Raw genomic sequence first — 18,377 nt, 5'->3', positions numbered from 1 at the left:
ATGCTGAAGTCTGGAGTTAACAAACGCTTGAATGAGGGCTTTAACATAAAACTGAGACAAGGGATCAATTGGGTAATGTTACAGACTGGGGATGGGGACCTAGCAGAAGTAGACCATTCAGCCTATCATGTTTGCTTTGCCATTCAATCATGGCTGATGTGCGGCAAGGTGGCTCAGTGGTTAGCACTGCTGCCTCACAGCGCCAGAGACCCGGGTTCAATTCCTGCCTTAGGTGACTCCCTGTGTGGAGTTTCCACATTCTCCCCGTGTCTGCGTGGGTTTCCTCCAGGTGCTCCGGTTTCGTCCCACACTCCAAAAATGTGCAGGTTAGGGTGGATTAGCCACGCTAAATTGTCCCATAGTGTTAGGTGCAGGGGTAAATGTAGGGGAATGGGTCTGGGTGGGTTGCGCTTCGGTGGGTTGGTGTGGACTTGTTGGGCCGAAGGGCCTGTTTCCACACTGTAAGTAATCTAATCTAATCTAATCTAATATGTTTCTCAACCCCATTCTCCTGCCTTCTGCCTGTAACCCTTGATCCCCAACTAATCAAGAGCCTATCTATCTCTGTCATAAATACCCTCAATGACCTGGCCTCCACATCCCTGTGTGACTTCCACAGATTCACCACCTAATAGCTGAACAAAGTCCACCTCAGTTCAGTCCAGAGGCTATGCCTTCGGGTCCTAAGCTTTCCTACTAGTAGAAATATCTTCTCCACTCCACTCTCCCCGGCCTCTCCGTATTCTGTAGGTTTCAGTCAGGAGATCAGAAGCTCATCTGAGGCTTAACCTCAGACTGTTGTCAGGGAGAGGGATAGAGTCGCTAACTTGGGAAGGGTGACTGAAAACAATGGTGTCAGTCTTCCCACTGTTTAATGGGAAGAAATTTCTGCTCATCCAGTATTGGGTGTCAAATAAAGAGTCAGATAACTGAAGGGCGACCTCCCCATACAGGTCTGGAGGGTGGTGGGAGGGCTGATGAAATGAGGGGGTGCTGTGTGGAGAATGTTTGTCACAGCCACACAGAATGTTATCTGTGACTTCGATAGAGGCAGTATTGTTCCAATAACATTGTGGAAACTCAATTGGAGGGATTCAGCATGAAGTTCCAGAAAAGATAGTAATAGTTTGGGAGGTGACAACAGTGCTTTGGGTGACAGAGAGGAAGAGGACAGTGATAACTAGACCAGTGGGGGATTGATGGTTGCCTTTTCTGAGGATTTGGCTGATGAGAGGGACAACCCCTCCACAGTAACACAGATACCAGGAGGAGACATTGGGTGGTCAGCAGTTTTATGGAAATAGGGTTGAGGGAGCAGGAGGTGGGACTCATGGGCTAGGAAACCAGGCAGGGCTGACCAGTGATGCTAAACACCACTGTGTGAGGCAGGAGCAAGTGCAGCAGTGATTTTGAATCATTCATAATTGGGCCATGCTGGATTGTAGATGGGATTTTCAGAAACTGGGGAAATGTGAGCCGGGGACAGAGTCAAAGTCTTTTTTATTTCACTTGACCGTGTGTTGTAAGGTTTAACAATAATGATGGGTGTGACTTATTTCATTGTAGGAGCTGGTCGAGTATTACCAGACCCACTCTCTGAAAGAAAGCTTCAAACAGCTGGACACAGCTTTACGCTTTCCATACAAACAGCGAGATAAGGCAGTTCAGCGTTCAAACTCTCGGACCTCAGGTAACCATCTGTGTGCGAGTGAGCCTGTTCGTCAGTGAATAGGGAGTATACAATGTGAGGGGGTAAGAAGTGGGGAATAAATAATAGGAGTGGGTAGTTCATAACATGAGGGGCATGTAACTTGAAGTAAGTGTATAATGTAAGGAGACCAGGTGATGGGAAAGGCCTGTTGGTGGTAAGTGCAAATCCTCTTGCAGTTCAAGCTATAACTGCCATTTTAATCATTGTCACAAATCTGTTTTAATACCTGTGTCTGTTCTGTATGGTTATTGGATGCCCCTCTGTGAATATAAACAGGACACTAAGAGGGAACCATCTAACTCTGTGCAGCCTGACCTCCCAGCTGTCTATTCATTACTCAATGTCGTATGGACCAAGATGGAAGGAAAGAGGAATGAAAGAGCAATTCCTATTGGGAAGCCCATTCTCTGAATCTTACGGAAGGGCCAGAAAATGACCTGTCAAGAACTACCTTGACATAACTTAATTTCCGATCAACTCAAAGGAAACAACAGTTTTACGAATAACTCCAATGCACTTGTACCCACTTGGATATATTTCCAGACACGTCACTCTTTTCAGGCCTGAAGGGCCATCTTACAGGACACTTACTGACAGAATTAAAAGATGAGAACTCCTGTGATGCTGTGGCATAATCAAACAGCAATCAGTGCCTGAATCTAAACTGGCTGCATGCTGAGAGATCCTGAGAAATAGATTGTGCAGCACATGGATGGATCCTGGCCGAATGGATTGCTATTTAACTTGGCAATTTGTCATCTATTTTATTTCCCCAAAGTCACAATGCCATTGTTCCCTCAATCTCATAGTCTGTGATAAAACAGGTTGAGTTGGAAATTTCACAGCAAAGGATCCACTGGGAAATAGTGATCATAATAGTGAATTTCATGATAAGCTGTAAGGAAGCTACTCCAATCACAAACAAGAACCTAAAACACAATCAAAAATCTTAACAACTTGAGGTCAGTTTATAGATATGAGATGAAAGCAGATTAAGATTGAATGCATCAATAGACTGAAAGGTTTAACAGTAAATAGATTGAGAAGCAATTAAAGCTATAATTCAAAACATCTAACAAAATGTACTGCACAAAAGATTAGTCCACAAGATAATGGTTGATGGAATTGGGAATTATCTATGAATTAGAATGTACAAACATATGATTAAAGACCAGGAACATGTCATTCAGCCTCACAAACCTGCTCTACCATTTACTAAGATTGTAGCTGATCTGTTTCTACCACATTCTATGTGTCAGCATGGATAAGGAACTGGTCAGCAGACAGGAAACAAAGTACTGATGAATGACGTATTTTCAAGTTGGCGAGCTGTACCTAATGGGGTGTTGCAAGGATCATAGAGTTTTACAGTACAGAAGGAGGCCATTTGAACCATTGACTCCTCACTGGCTCCCAAAAGAGTTACCCTGTTAGTCCCATTCTCCAATTCTTTCTCTGTAACTTTCTAAATTAATCCCTTTCAAAAATACATCCAGCTCTCTCTGATACCTCTATGGCATCTGTCTCCACCCCTCTCCCAGGCAGCACATTCCACATCCCAACAACTTTTTCTACAGTGTGGAAACAGGCCCTTCGGCCCAACAAGTCCATACCGACCCTCCAAAGAGTAACCCACCTATTCCTATTTCCCTCTGACTAATGCACCTAACACTACGGGCAATTTTTAGCATGGCCCTCACCCATCTTTGGACTGTGGGAGGAAACTGGAGCACCCAGAGGAGAGAATGTGCAAACTCCACACTGACAGTCTCCCGAGGCTGGAATCGAACCTGGTGCTGTGAGGCAGCAGTGCTAAGCACTGAACCACCTTGCCAACTCTCTGAGTAAAGAGGTTTCTCCTCATCTCATTCCTAGCTCTCTTGCTGACAATCTGGGAATTGTGACCCCTAGTTACTGATATACTGGAATATCCTCCTTCACCCTGTCAAAATTGTTTATAATGCTGACACCTTAATAAGGTCACCTCTCAATCTTCTCTGCTCCAAGGTGAACAAGCTCAATGTCTCTAATCTTTTCTTGTGTCCAAAATCCCTCATTCCTGGTATCATTCCAGTAAATCTCCTTTGAACTCTGCTCAAGGCTTTCACATCCTTCCTTAAATAACATGAACACAATTCTCCAAATGTGTTTTGACAAATGATTTACAGAGGTGTAGCATCACTTCCTCACTTGTATACCCTATGCCTCCATTTACAAAGCCAGGGAGCCTATGACCCTTCCTAACAACTGTTTCAACTTCACTAAAACCAGAAATTACTGGAATACCTCAGCAGCTCTCGGAGCATCTGTGGAGAGAAATGTTCTGGGGCCCTTCTTCATAACTATTTCAATCTGCCTGGCCACCTACTGAGAATCATTCATGTGAACCTCAAGGTGCTCCTGTACACCCTGTAAAGTTGTGCCATTGAGGCCTGTATTGTCTCTCTGTTTCTTCTATCAAAATGCATTACCTCTGTTTCTCTGCATTGAAGTTTATCTGGCAGGTGCCTGTGCATTGATAGGTCCCTCTGAAATCACTCGGCATCATCCTCACAATTCACTGTTGTTCTTAGTTTTGGATCATCTGCAAATTTAGAGATTTTTCCCTCAACATCCATCTCCAAATCATTTATATAAATCAGGAAAAGCAATAATCCCAACACTGATCCCTGGGGAATACCACCTTCTAACTCCTCTCCGAACTGAGTAATGCCTATTCGATACCTGCCTTCTGTTTCCTATCTTTTAGTCTACTTCTATTCCATGCTGCCAAGGACCCATCAATCCTAACCATATCTAATTAACTTCTTTTTCTAAGTGTATATTTACCTTATTCTTCACTATAGCCTCCAATGGTTTTCCCATTGACATCAAGCTGACAGGTTTGTAGCTTCCTGGGTTATCCTTTGCACCTTTTTTTAAACAGCGGTGTCACATTTGTGATGGTCCTGTATCCTGGGACTAATCCTGTGTTCATAGAGAGGCCTGTCAATGGCCCTGTGATTTTCTCCCCAATCCTGTGTTCATTGAGAGGCCTGTCAATGGCCCTGTGATTTTCTCCCCAATCCTGTGTTCATTGAGAGGCCTGTCAATGGTTCTGTGATTTTCTCCCTAATCCTGTGTTCATTGAGAGGCCTGTCAATGGTTCTGTGATTTTCTCCCCAATCCTGTGTTCATTGAGAGGCTTGTCAATGGCTCTGTGATTTTCTCCCTAATCCTGTGTTCATTGAGAGGCCTGTCAATGGCTCTGTGATTTTCTCCCCAATCCTGTGTTCATTGAGAGGCCTGTCAATGGCTCTGTGATTTTCTCCCTAACCCCTCTCCGCAATCTAGGATGTATCACATCCAGGCTTGGTGATGTCTCTACTTGGAGTATTGCCAGATTTTTACGGCCTCCTCTTTATCCATCACCTGTACTGCTCAGTTGCTCAAACCCCACATTTTCAATTGGATCCTTGCCACCACTCCCTAATTTGGTAAGGACAGACATGGGGCCTCAGCTGGTTGCAATCTATATTAAAGACTTTGACAGATAGTGACTTATCAAGGCTTTCTGATAATAAACTCAAAGGCAACTAAGATGTGAGGAGGCCGGAGGCTGTAAGTGAGATTAAGTGAGTGAGCAACCAAAAAGAGAAGTCTAGGCAACATGTCTAACAATCAAACAGATTCTGTAATGGTCAAACAATCTTTTAGAATCAGTTTAAGGAACATTTGTCATTATCCTGCTGTGAATTTAAATGCAGATCATCATCTGGCAAAAATTAAATGTGAACTGAAAATACCAAAAAAAAGTGAGACCATTTAGATGTCGGGATGTTGAAGGATGAAAACCAGAGCAAGGAATTCATTCTGAACAAGTTTGGTGTCTCGGGATTCCAAACAAACAGTTCTCAGAACAAGAAAAACAAAACAAATTACTAAGTGCGGAAGAAAGTTACACAACATACTTGTGAAAGAAATAATACTAAAATGGAAAAGGGGTAGATGAGGGGTAGATGGCAGATGAGATTGTGGCAATGATGACAGGGAGGAAGAAAAGCACTTGTGATGACATTGACATTGAAAAGAAAATGAAGAATATATGTCGGCAGCTAAAGAGAAATGGTGTCGGAAGATAGATGTGTGAGCCAGAAATCAGCAAAGCTAATAGATATTTTGTTTTATTGTGAGGGAAATTCAAAGCAAGAGTAGGGAGGTTATGTTTCAGTTATTCAGTAAGACTGCATCCGGAGTACTGTGTACAATGCTGGTCATTGTACTTACACAAGGATATTAATTTGGTGCAAACAACTCCGAGAAGCTTTACCAGATTAACATTGGAATGAGCAGATTTATTTGAGGAAAGGTTAGACAGGCTAGTCCTCTATCATCTGAAATTTAGAAGAATTAGTGGTGATGTATTTGAAACATGGAAGATTCTGAGGGGACTTGACTGGGTGGATGTTGAGAGGAAGCTTTGGAGAATCTAGACGTTGGTGTCAAAAAAGGTGGCACCCATTTAAAACAGAAAAAAGAAAGTATTTTTCTGAGGATTGAGTGTCTTTGGAATTCCATTCCTCAAAATGCACTGGATGCAGAATCTTTAAATATTTCGAGGGCAGAAGTAGACAGATCCTTGATGACCAAGGAGATGAAAGATTATCAGGATATGCAGGAATGTAGAGTTGAGATCAGCAGTAATCTTATTGAGTGGTGGAGCAGATTCAAAGGGCCAAGTTGCGACTGTTGTTCCTTGTTCGTGTAAGAAAGTATGAAACTGGAAAAAAATCTCAAAAGACGAGTAATTCAGTAGAAGACAAACTCCTTGAAAGATAAAAAAGAATGGTGGAAAAAAACGTGCAGAAAAAACAAATGTTGACATCATTTGATTGGATTAGATTACTTACAGTGTGGAAACAGGTCCTTCAGCCCAACAAGTCCACCCCGCCCGGCCGAAGAGCAACCCACCCAGACCCATTGCCCTACATTTACTACGGGCAATTTCCCATGGCCAATTCACCTAACCGGCGCCTCTTTGGACTGTGAGAGGAAACCCACGCAGACACAGGGAGAACGTGCAAACTCCACACAGACAGTCACCTGAGACCGGAATCAAACCTGAGTCCCTGGTGCTGTGAGGCAGCAGTGCTAACCACTGAGCCACCATGTTTTTGTTTTAATTAGATTCCCTACAGTGTGGAAACAGGCCCTTTGGCCCAACAAGTCCACACCGACCCTCCAAAGAGCAACACCCCCAGACCCATTCCCCTACATTTACCCCTGACTAATGCACCTAACACTAAGGGCAAGTTAGCATGGCAAATTCACCTAACCTGCACATTTTTGGACGTGGGAGGAAACTGGAGCACCCGGAGGAAACCCACACAGACACTGGGAGAACGTGCAAACTCCACACAGAAGTTGCCTGAGACGGGAATTGAACCCGGGTCTCTGGCGCTGTGAGGCAACAGTGCTAACCACTGTGCCACCGTGCCGCCTCTTTGGAAAGAAAGGTAGGAACAAGATAGAAGTGAATTGTAGATGGAACAAATCAAGGGAATCCTTAAAGTGTAGAGGGAAATGATGGACCAAACAGAAAATCTGATGCACTTCCAATGTAAAACTGGAAGACTAGAAACATGACAGACTTGTGATACACAGATTATAAATATTGCTGATAGATTGAGAAGATGTCTTTTAAAATATATGACAGGAAATGAGTGTGAAGATTTGAAGAGGTTGGTTTCACACGGGAACAGATGATACCACAAAGTGACAGATGTGCAGAAATAAGGAGGACCGTCGAGAAAACTAGAAGATCCTTTTGTGAGGGTGAAGACGTGTCACTGACATAAAGACTCAGGCCTAGAACAGGAAATTACTCCTCAAAAGCACCATTCTTTCGGCTGTCCTGTCTCCATCAGAAACCTAGGAGAAAGTGAAGACTGCAGATGCGGGAGAGTCGAGGGTGCATTCCGGGAAAGTACAGCAAGTCAGGCAGAATCCGAGGAGCAGGAAAATCGATGTTTTGGGCATAGGCCCTTCATCAGGAATCCGTCAGAAACCTGGACAATAAGTTTTGAGGAAGGAAACAGGGGTGTTTGAAATGTGGATGTAAAATGCACACTGAAAATTCCACACACTGGCCACAAGAGAAATTAAGAGTTGCTTCAAATTGCAAGAGCAAAATCTACAGTTAACAGTGACATCCAAAAAAGAACGTGTCAGTATTTCAGCTGTTGGATCTGAGCTGAAAAGCTGCAGTGATCTCTCCTCGAGGATAAAGGCAGCGGGAAGAGGGGTCAACCAAGATGTCATTGGATGATGGATGTCCCAGGGTGGTTACAAACAGGTGTGATGTTCTATGTCAGGAGATCTCCTGCTGGACGAGGTGGAAGCAGCAGGAACTGAAGGATTATGGGGAGTTTATGGGATGGTGGAGGTGAAGCCCAGGATAAACCATGATCACGTTGAACAGTAGAGCAGGCTCAAGGGGCCAAATAGCCTACTCCTACCCTTCATATTGATAGTGTCAGTTTGTTATCCTGTCTTAGCTGAATACTGTCCCTTCTACCCTGTCACCCCAGGCCAGGCCAGCTACTGCTTCCCTTCACACTGGCATTCTGTGATTTTACTCAATTCTGGGGCCTCGATTTCAATGACAGGTTTTGCTGAAAATTATTGTTGCTTTTTTCCTTGTATTTTAATATTGCTTGAACTGATTTTCTGTTTAATATTTCTTCATGTACTGACTGTTCCTTTCCTTCTAATCTTCTGCAGCATCCTCCTCCTCTTCCTACAACTTTGCTTTTCTTAGTCCTCAGGGCTTCAGTGTTGCATCTCAGAACTCTGCTCCTTTCTGGTCAGGTACATCTGCCTTTGTCTCCTTCTCTCCTCCTCAGTTAAAGTGCCACATCTGCAAAATAATGGGCAAAGCTGGAGATCTCTGACCTTGGACCTGCTGGACTGGTTTAAGAGTCACTTTCCATGCACCATCTGAAACACAGCGTTGGGGTCAAGAGTAAACAAGGTTCACATGTGCGTTATAAAGGCTATCCTTGTTCTCAGCCCCCACTGTCAATATAGTAAACAGAGACACCTATGCCAGCAGCTCCATAACTTCAGGGTGTCCCTTTGCAGCCAGTGGAGCTCAACTAGGAATTAGTCATCATTGTGGATACACAATGATGTGATTTAGCAGGTGAAATGTTTCTTAAGAGGAGGACCACATTGGGCTAGATGTTCTGAGGAGAGATAATCTCACGCAGATTGGCACTCTGCCCTGCCCATTTTCTTATGCAAAGAGAGCACTTCATGTTTCTGCAAGGTCAGTGCTTCTTCCATTCTGACAAGTTCCTGCTTGTCAGGGTGAAGGCAGACCACATCCCTCTTTCCCCAGAATTCGCTGCGTGTGCTGATGTTTAAAGGTGCAGAATTCCAGACAGTGGCTGTCAAACATTACATCCCAAAGCTAAGTGTGAGGTTAGAATGCCAGCTAGGTAGAGTGCTTAGGGGCAGGAGTTATGTGCCAGTGGGTAGGTGGCAAGGGGGTCAGGCATATGATGTGTTTAGTGTAGGTCAAGGTAGGTGGGTGAAGTCTGACGGGGAGGGGGGTGAGTCTGCTCTAGCAGTGGGGACATTGCGTGTGATGTCAGGGAAGGGGGAGGGGTTGGGTCCAGAACAGGTTAGTCAGGGTGTTAGATATTGGGTATTGCGTTAGTGACTGGGGATATACTGGATCTGTAACTTAATAGATGTAATTGGGAGTATGTGAGGTAAAATGTTGGAAAACAGTGACAGAATCGGACAATCAGCACAGATTTACAAAAACAAAATCGTGCTTGACAAATCTGCTGTAATGTTTCAAGGATGTATTGAGTCAGGTTGATGAGGGGGATGAGGGATGTGGTTTACTTGGACGTTCAGAAGGCTTTCTGATAAGCTGCCACCAAAGAAGTTAATGTGCAAATCCTGAGTGCATGGGATTGGGGGTTGTGTATTAACACTGATAGAGAACTGATTGGCAGACAGGAAACAAAGAATAGGGATAAACCGGTCTTTTCTGATTGGCAGACAGAGGCTAGTAGAATATTGCAGAGAACAGTGCTTGGATCCCATCTATTTACAATATATGTTAATGATTTACCTGAGGGAACTAAATGTGTGATCTCCAAATCTGCAGATGACTCAAAGCTGGCTGGGAGGGTAAGCTGTGAGGAGGATGCAGAGATGCTTCAGTGTGATTTGGATAGGCTAAGTGAGCAGAGGTCAGGCTGATGCAGCATAATGTGGATAAGTGTGACATTATCCACTTTGATAGTAAAATCAGGAAGGCAGATTATTACCTGGATAGTGATGGGTTGGGAAAGGGGGTTGAGACCTGGGTGTCCTCATACACCAGATGCTGAAAGTGAGCAGGCAGTAAAGAAGGCAAATGGGGTGTTGGCCTTCCCAGTGAGAGGATTTGAGGAAAGGAGCAGGGATGTCTTGCTGCAATTATACAGGCCTCTGGTGAGATCACACCTGGAGTATGGTGTGCAGTTTTGGTTTCCTTATCTGAGGAAGGATGTTCTGGTGATGGAGTGAGTGCAGTGACGTTTTACCAGACTGATTCCTAGGATGGCAGGACCGGCATATGAAGAGAGATTGAATTAGTTAAAATTATTCAAGAAGAATGAGGGAGAATCTCATGTCTAATATTCAACAGGCCTAAGGAGAGAAGATGCAGGAAGGATGTTCCTGATGACCCAGGAGGCTAGAACCAGGGATCAAGGTCTAAGGATATAGTAATGTGGTTTAGCAAGGATATGGGATAGGTCATTTCAGACTGAGATGAGGAGAAATGCCTACCCAGAGGGTGGGGAGCCTGTGGAAGTCACTACCACAGAGAGTAGTTGAGGCCAAATATTGAATATTTTCAAGGAGTTAGATATATTTCTAAGGGCTAAAGGGATCAAAGGTCCTGAAGGAAAAGCAAGAAAAGGGAACTGAGTTGGATAATCAGCCATAATCTCTGGGAGAGCTGAATAGCCTACTCCTCCATTTATCTGTTCCTCTTTTTAAAGTATGGAGAAGTTGAATACTGACTCGAGTTAGGAAATGTATTTAATGGTTTAACCTTTCCTGAGTAGCTACTTAATTTCTGAATTCTCCAATTTAAATGGTAACTTCTGGAGAGTTCCATGCAGGGGAATTCCCAACGGAATCTTCAGTTTCCCAGGCAATCCCTTCGGAGGCTGCTGTGATAGGGAATCCTCAGGATCCCCGTGTGCAGCTCCCACCTATGGCTGTTGGAAAGTCCCAGCTGTGACCTCAGCAGGCAATGTCTTTCTCTTGCCATGAGCTTGGTTTTTTTTCATCCAACGCTTAAAAACCAGCTCTTGAAATGTTCTGTTCCATTGTGTACTTTACTGATCAGAAAGAGTTGTCATGATCAACATTGTTCACGATGGCATCTTCACGATGGCATCAGTCCACAATGTTTACCCCAGTTATTTGCTCCTGGTTTTCATTACTTCACCTTTCACTGTCAATGGGGGTGGTACCAGGGGACTGGAGAGTGGCGAATGTTGTGCCCCTGTTCAAAAAAGGGAATAGGGATAACCCCGGGAATTACAGGCCAGTTAGTCTTACTTCTGTGGTAGGCAAAGTAATGGAAAGGGTACTGAGGGATAGGATTTATGAGTATCTGGAAAGACACTGCTTGATTAGGAACAGCCAGCACGGATTTGTGAGGGGTAGGTCTTGCCTTACAAGTCTTATTGAATTCTTCGAGGAGGTGACCAAGCATGTGGATGAGGGAAGAGCAGTGGATGTAGTGTACATGGATTTTAGTAAGGCATTTGATAAGGTTCCCCATGGTAGGCTTATGCGGAAAGTCAGGAGGCATGGAATAGAGGGAAATTTGGCCAATTGGATAGAAAACTGGCTAACCAGTCGAAGGCAGAGAGTGGTGGTAGATGGTAAATATTCAGCCTGGAGCCCAGTTACAAGTGGAGTTCCGCAGGGACCAGTTCTGGGTCCTCTGCTGTTTGTAATTTTTATTAATGACTTAGATGAGGGAGTCGAAGGATGGGTCAGTAAATTTGCAGATGATACGAAGAGAGGTGGAGTTGTGGACAGTGAGGAGGGCTGTTGTCGGCTGCAGAGGGACTTAGATATGATGCAGAGCTGGGCTGAGGAGTGGCAGATGGAGTTCAACCCTGCCAAGTGTGAGGTTGTCCATTTTGGAAGAACAAATAAGAATGCGGAATACAGGGTTAACGGTAGGGTTCTTAGTAAGGTGGAGGAACAGAGGGATCTTAGGGTCTATGTACATAGATCTTTGAAGGTTGCCACTCAGGTGGATAGAGTTTGTAAGAAGGCCTATGGAGTATTATCATTCATTAGCAGAGGGATTGAATTCAAGAGTCGTGAAGTGATGTTGCAGCTGTACAGGACTTTGGTTAGGCCACAGTTGGAGTACTGTGTGCAGTTCTGGTCGCCTCACTTTAGGAAAGATGTGGAAGCTTTCGAGAGGGTGCAGAAAAGATTTACCAGGATGTTGCCTGGAATGGAGAATAGGTCATACCCAGAGAGTGGTGGGGGCATGGAATGCGCTGCCTGTGGGAGTGGTAGAGTCAGAATCTTTGGTGACCTTTAAGCGGCAATTGGATTGGTACATGGATGGGTGCTTAAGCTAGGACAAATGTTCAGCACAACATCGTGGGCCGAAGGGCCTGTTCTGTGTTGTATTGTTCTATGTTCTATGATAAAGGTGATCAACATCTTAATTATTAAAGTTTTGCTGAAGTTTCTTTTGAATGTCTCCACTCAGTGTTTAACCCCCGACCTATTGGCATGGCGACAGCACGATATAACTTTGCAGCACGTGACATGCGTGAGCTGTCACTTCAGGAAGGAGACACTGTGAAGATCTTCAACAAAATTGGGGGTGACCAGGGCTGGTGGAAAGGTGAAGCAAATGGAAAGGTGAGTGTTGGAATGCAGCAGGAATAAGAAACCACTCTCCCCATGATGAACCCAGTCTTATCCCACACTCTCTGTCACTGTCTTAAATTTTAATACCCCACAAAAATAATCCCAATCTCCTCCTCCCTCCATTTAGCCTTTAATATTCTGCTCTTCTCATCCCATTCCCTGCATACTCTAGTAACCCACAAAGTCTCACTACACTCCCCACAACTTTTAATATGACTCTTTTTGAAGCAATTTTTCATTTTAAGATGAGAGAGGAGCAGAAGGAGGCCATTCAGTCCATCCAGTTGACTCTGCTATTCAGTGAGGTCTTGGCTGATCTGATAATATTCCACTCCATTTTCCTGCCTTTTCCCAATAGCCTTTGATTCCTTTTCTGTTTAAAAAAATCTGTTTATCACAGCCTTGAATATACTTAAAAACACATCCTTGACAGGCCCCTGTGGTTAAGAATTCCAAACATTCACTACCCTAAAAGAGAAGGAATTCCCCTTCATCTATGTCCTCTCTCTCCTTACGCTGAGATGATGTCCTTTGGTTCTAAAATCTCCCACCTGGAGAAACAACCTTTTTGCATCTCCCCTGTTAAGTGTTTTAAGAGTCTTAATACGTTTCAATCATGTCTCCTCTCATCTTTCTAAATTCTAATCAGTACAGGCCCAAACTATTCTACATCTTCTCATAAGACAGTACCTCTATACCTGAGATCAATCTAGTGAATCTTCACTGAACTATATCTAATGCCAGTATATCTTTTCTTAGATAAGGGGCCCAAAGCTGTTCTGTATTCCAGCTGTGATCTGACTTGTGCGTTATACAGTTTTACCACTATTTCCCTACTTTTAAACTCTGATTCCCTTTGGACCAACATTTCGTTTACCTTCCTTATGACCAATTGAACTTGGATGCTAGTTTTTTGTGATTTATGGATGAGGACTCCCAACTCCCTCATTTCTGTAGCTCCCTGCAGTCTTTCTCCACCTAAATAATATTCAGCTGCTCTGTTCTTCCTGCGAAAGTGCATAACCTCACATTTTCCCACATTATATTCCTCCTTCCAAGTTTTCAGCCACTCGCTGAACCTGTCTGTGTCCCTCTGTTGACTGCTTGTGTCAGCCTCATAGCTTGTCTGTGTCATCAGCAATGTTGGCGATTGTACAGTCATTCGTCCATATCCATGAGGGTTCTGTTCCTCAGAAGTCCCACCTATGATGAAATTCACAAGTGCAGAGCTTGTTTAAAAATAAGTTAAAAATCACGGATGTGTGAATTCTGCCTGCAGATGTTGATTTTTGGTGTTACTTATTTTTTGGCGTGAATTGGCAAATTCATGATTTGTGATTTTGTGGATGCAGTGTATATACTGTACATTCATTTTCCTCATCCAAGACATTAATGTATGTTGTAAATAATTGTGGCCCCATCACTGATCCCCGTGGCATTGTAATTGTTACAGGTTGCCATCCTGAAAGAGCCTCCTTTATCCCAACACTGTCTTCTATTAGTTAGACAATCCTTTATCCATGCTAATATACTACCACAACCCCATAGGCTTTTATCTTATTAAGGAGTCTTTAAGTGTGGGACCTTTTCAAATACCTTTTGGAAATCCTTCTGGTGTCTCTATATCTATATCTATAGCTATCCTATATTTATCCTGTTCATTAGCTCCTCAAGGAACTGTAATAAATTTCTCAGGCATGGTTCCCCACATGAAGCCATGCTGACTTTACTTGATTATGTGATGCATGTCTTAATGCTCTGCTATCACATCATTTCCCCAATCACAGATGTTAAGCAAACTGGCCTATAGATACCTATTTTCTTTTGGCTCCCTCCATTTTTGAGTTAAATGTGTTACATTGTCAGTTTTCCAATTTTCTGGGCTTTTCCAGAATCTGAGGATTCATGGAAGATTACTACCTGTGTTTCACTTTAATTGAATATATTTGATCATCTTCACCATCTGAACAAACAAATAAACAAAGATATGAATTAGAAGCAGGAATAGGCTGCTCAGCTTCTCAGGTCAGCTCCACCATTCTATAGGATCGGGACTGATCTGATTATTCCACATTCTGCCTACCCCCAGTACCTTCCACACCCCTCCCTACCACTGCCTGACTAATGTTTATGGATTCTGCTTCCACTGTCTTTAAAGGAAGATCATTCTTAAGACTGACCATCCTCAGAGAGGAAGATTCTCTCCTCAGCTCTATCGCAATGGGGCAGCATGGTGGCTCAATGGTTCGCACTGCGGCCTCACAGCGCCAGAGACCCGGGTTCAATTCCCACCTCAGGCGACTGACTGTGTGGAGTTTGCACGTTCTCCCCGTGTCTGCGTGGGTTACCTCCGGGTGCTCCGGTTTCCTCCCACAGTCCAAAGATGTGCAGGTCAGGTGAATTGGCCATGCTAAATTGCCCGTAGTGTTAGGTGAAGGGGCAAATGTAGGGAATGGGTATGGGTGGGTTGCTCTTCAGAGGGTTGGTGTGGACTTGTTGGGCTGAAGGGCCTGTTTCCACACTGTAGGGATTCTATAAAAACATTCTATTCTATTCCCTCAGCAGAACCTCCTTCCTCCTGTTTGTATCATTCGTACCAATGTGGACCACAATGCAGATCATTCCCCTCCCACTCCAAGTCCTTCTACAGCCCAGATGAGAGATCCTGAATGCAGGCACCAGGCAGATAACACAGGCTTTGGGACTCTCGATTATAGCCACAGAGAACAGTGTCTATTCCCCTGACTATACTATCACTGATTATAATGACATTTGTTCTTTTTCTCTCCACCCCCCCACTCCCCGAGGCTCCCTGTGCCACAGTGCTATCGACAGTTTGTTCATCCTCCCTACAGCTCCTACTCTTGTCCACGTAGGGAGCAAGAACCTCAAACCTGTTTGACACACTCAACAGCTGAGGCTCCTTTAACACTACCTCCTGCAACCCTCTACCTGCCTCGCCTGTAGTCCCCTGTTGTTGACCACTGTCCAAAATCAAGGTCATTAATCTAAGGGATGTCACTGCCACACACCCCTCCCCAATGTGCCACAATATTTGAAGCTCAGACTCCAGCTCATTGACTCGGAGCCGGAATTCCTCTCACAACCAACACTTGTTACAGATGTGGTCACTATGAACCACAATGGGGTCATCAGAGACAACACATCACCTGGCCTGGCATCTGTTTTATTTATTTTTAAAAAATGTCCTACTTTTAGCTTCTAACCTGTAAATATTTCCCCTATTTACACCAAATCCCCTCAAAATCTTGGCACATGCTGAAGTATTTAGCAAACATTTTCTAACTGCCAAACCACATCTAACATTTTTTTTTTTACGGTGTGGAAACAGGCCCTTCGGCCCAACAAGTCCACACCGGCCCGCCGAAGCACAAACCACCCATACCCCTACATTTACCCCTTACCTAACACTACGGGCAATTTAGCATGGCCAATTCACCTGACCTGCACATCTTTGGACTGTGGGAGGAAACCGGAGCACCCGGAGGAAACCCACGCAGACACGGGGAGAACGTGCAAACTCCACACAGTCAGTCGCCTGAGGCGGGAATTGAACCCGGGTCTCTGGCGCTGTGAGGCAGCAGTGCTAACCACTGTGTCATCGTGCCGCCCATTGGACACCATGCTTCAGTTTTGTAAACTCTGACAGGTTGGCTACAGCCAATACCTTGCTTGTTATGAACATCCAAAGATGTTGATATGAACTGCCAGGCTTTGGAACAAAGTCTTTGTATGCCTGACATCACACAGGCACTGAGAGTTGTATAACACATGACTCATTTGTGTGGTGGTCAGAATGTCAGTTTGGCTTGATGACAGTCTCCTGTTTGTGGCAAACACTACTTCATGTTATTACATCATGATAGCAACATGAAACTGTCCTAGAAAGGGACAGAACATATACACATTGTGTCTGTTTCAAATTAAAATAGGTGACAGCCATTCTCTGGTACATTCTTCAGTTTAATACCTTCACTAATCAGTGTCAACCTGACTGGTTTAAATTTAAACAAAGCCTAGCAGTGTTTTGTCAGTCATTGTCTAAATGGTATGTTTTTTCTGACAAAGTTTCAACCAGAGTCCATAAGACATAGGAGCAGAAATTAGGCCATTCAGCCCATCGTGTCTGCTCTTCCATTCAACCATGGGTATAAGATTCTCAATCTCATTCTCCCGCCTTCTCCTGTAACCCTTAGTACTCAAGAACCTATCTATCTCAGTTTTAAATGCACCCAATGACCTGGCCTCCACAGCCCTCTGTGCCCAATGAAATCTACAGATTCACCACTCTCTGGCTGAAGATCTTTCTCCTTATCTCCACTGTCTTCCCTTTACTGTAAGGCTATGCATTTGGGTCCTAGTATCTCCTCCAGGCCTTTCAGAATTCTGTACCCCCTCATCCTTCTAAACTCCATGAGTATAGACCCAGAGTCCTCAAATGTTCCTTATATGGTAAGCTTTTTATTTCTGGAATAATTCTTGTGAACATCCTCCAAACACGCTCCAGGGTCAGTAGATCCTCCCTGAGATTAAGGGGCCCAAAACTGTACCCAGTTCTCCAAATGTGGTCTGACCACAGCATTAGAGAGCCTCAGAGGTACATCCCTGCTTTTATATTTAAGTCCTCTCAAAATAAATGCCATCATTGCATTTGCCTTCCTAACTATTGACTCAACCTGCAAGCTTACCGTGAGAGAATCCTGGACTAGAACTCCCAAATCTTTGCACTTCAGACTTGAGGATTTTCTCCCCATTTAGAAAATAGTCCATGAGGAGAGAGTGAGGACTGCAGATGCTGGAGATCAGAGCCGGAGATGTGTTGCTGGAAAAGCGCCGCAGGTCAGGCAGCATCCAGGGAACAGGAGAATCGACATTTTGGGCATAAGCCCTTCTTCAGGAATGTCAGGCTGGACATTCTTCAGGAACCTGAAGAAGGGCTTATGCCCGAAACGTCGATTCTCCTGTTCCCTGGATGCTGCCTGACCTGCTGCGCTTTTCCAGCAACACATTTTCGGCAGAAAATAGTCCACGCCTCTTTTCTTCCTTTCAAAGTGCATGACCTCACACTTTCCCATGCTGTACTCCATCTGCCACTTCTTTGCCCACTCTCCTAACCTGTCCAAACCCTTCTGCAGCCTCCCTGCCTCCTCAATGCCACCTGTCCCTCTACCTATCTTTGTATCATCTGCAAACTTAGCCAGAATGCCCTCAGTTTCTTCACTTTATACTTTATAAAGTCAAATGTTTGTGGTCCCAAAACTGAGCCTTGTGGAACACCATTGGTCACCGGCTGCCATCCTGAGAAGGACCCCCACTCTCTGCTTTCTGCCAGAGAGTCAATCTTCTATCCATGCTAGCACCTTGCCTCTAACACCATGGGCCCTTATTTTACTCAGTAGCCTCCTGTGCAGGACTTTGTCAAAGGCCTTCTTGAAGTCAGGTAGATAACATCCATAGGCTCTCCTTGGTCTAACCTATTCATTACTTCTTCAAAGAATTCTAGCAAATTTGTCAGGCATGATCTCCCCTTGATGAAATCATGCTGACTTTGCCCTATTTATCATACACTTTCAAGTATTCAGAAATCTCATCCTTCACAATGGATTCCAGGATCTTACCCACGACTGAGGTTAGGCTAATCGGTTTGTAATATTCTGTCTTTTGCCTTACTCCCTTTTTAAAC

General features: G+C 44.2%; 1 protein-coding gene across 1 annotated transcript in view; it reads left to right on the top strand.

Annotated features, from left to right (window-relative positions):
- Positions 1-18,377, top strand: part of vav2 (vav 2 guanine nucleotide exchange factor) — a 182,154-nt gene that overhangs the window by 156,611 nt on the left and 7,166 nt on the right. Inside the window, exons 25-27 of the mRNA XM_043675434.1 lie at positions 1,567-1,690; positions 8,474-8,560; positions 12,510-12,664. Coding sequence (XP_043531369.1) covers positions 1,567-1,690; positions 8,474-8,560; positions 12,510-12,664 — 366 coding nt within the window. The remainder of the gene's footprint in view (positions 1-1,566; positions 1,691-8,473; positions 8,561-12,509; positions 12,665-18,377) is intronic.

This window comes from Chiloscyllium plagiosum, chromosome 3 (assembly GCF_004010195.1).
Source record: "Chiloscyllium plagiosum isolate BGI_BamShark_2017 chromosome 3, ASM401019v2, whole genome shotgun sequence".
NCBI lineage: Eukaryota > Metazoa > Chordata > Chondrichthyes > Orectolobiformes > Hemiscylliidae > Chiloscyllium > Chiloscyllium plagiosum.
Note: the sequence above shows the minus strand (reverse complement) of the source record. Positions and strands in the feature narration are given on the sequence as shown.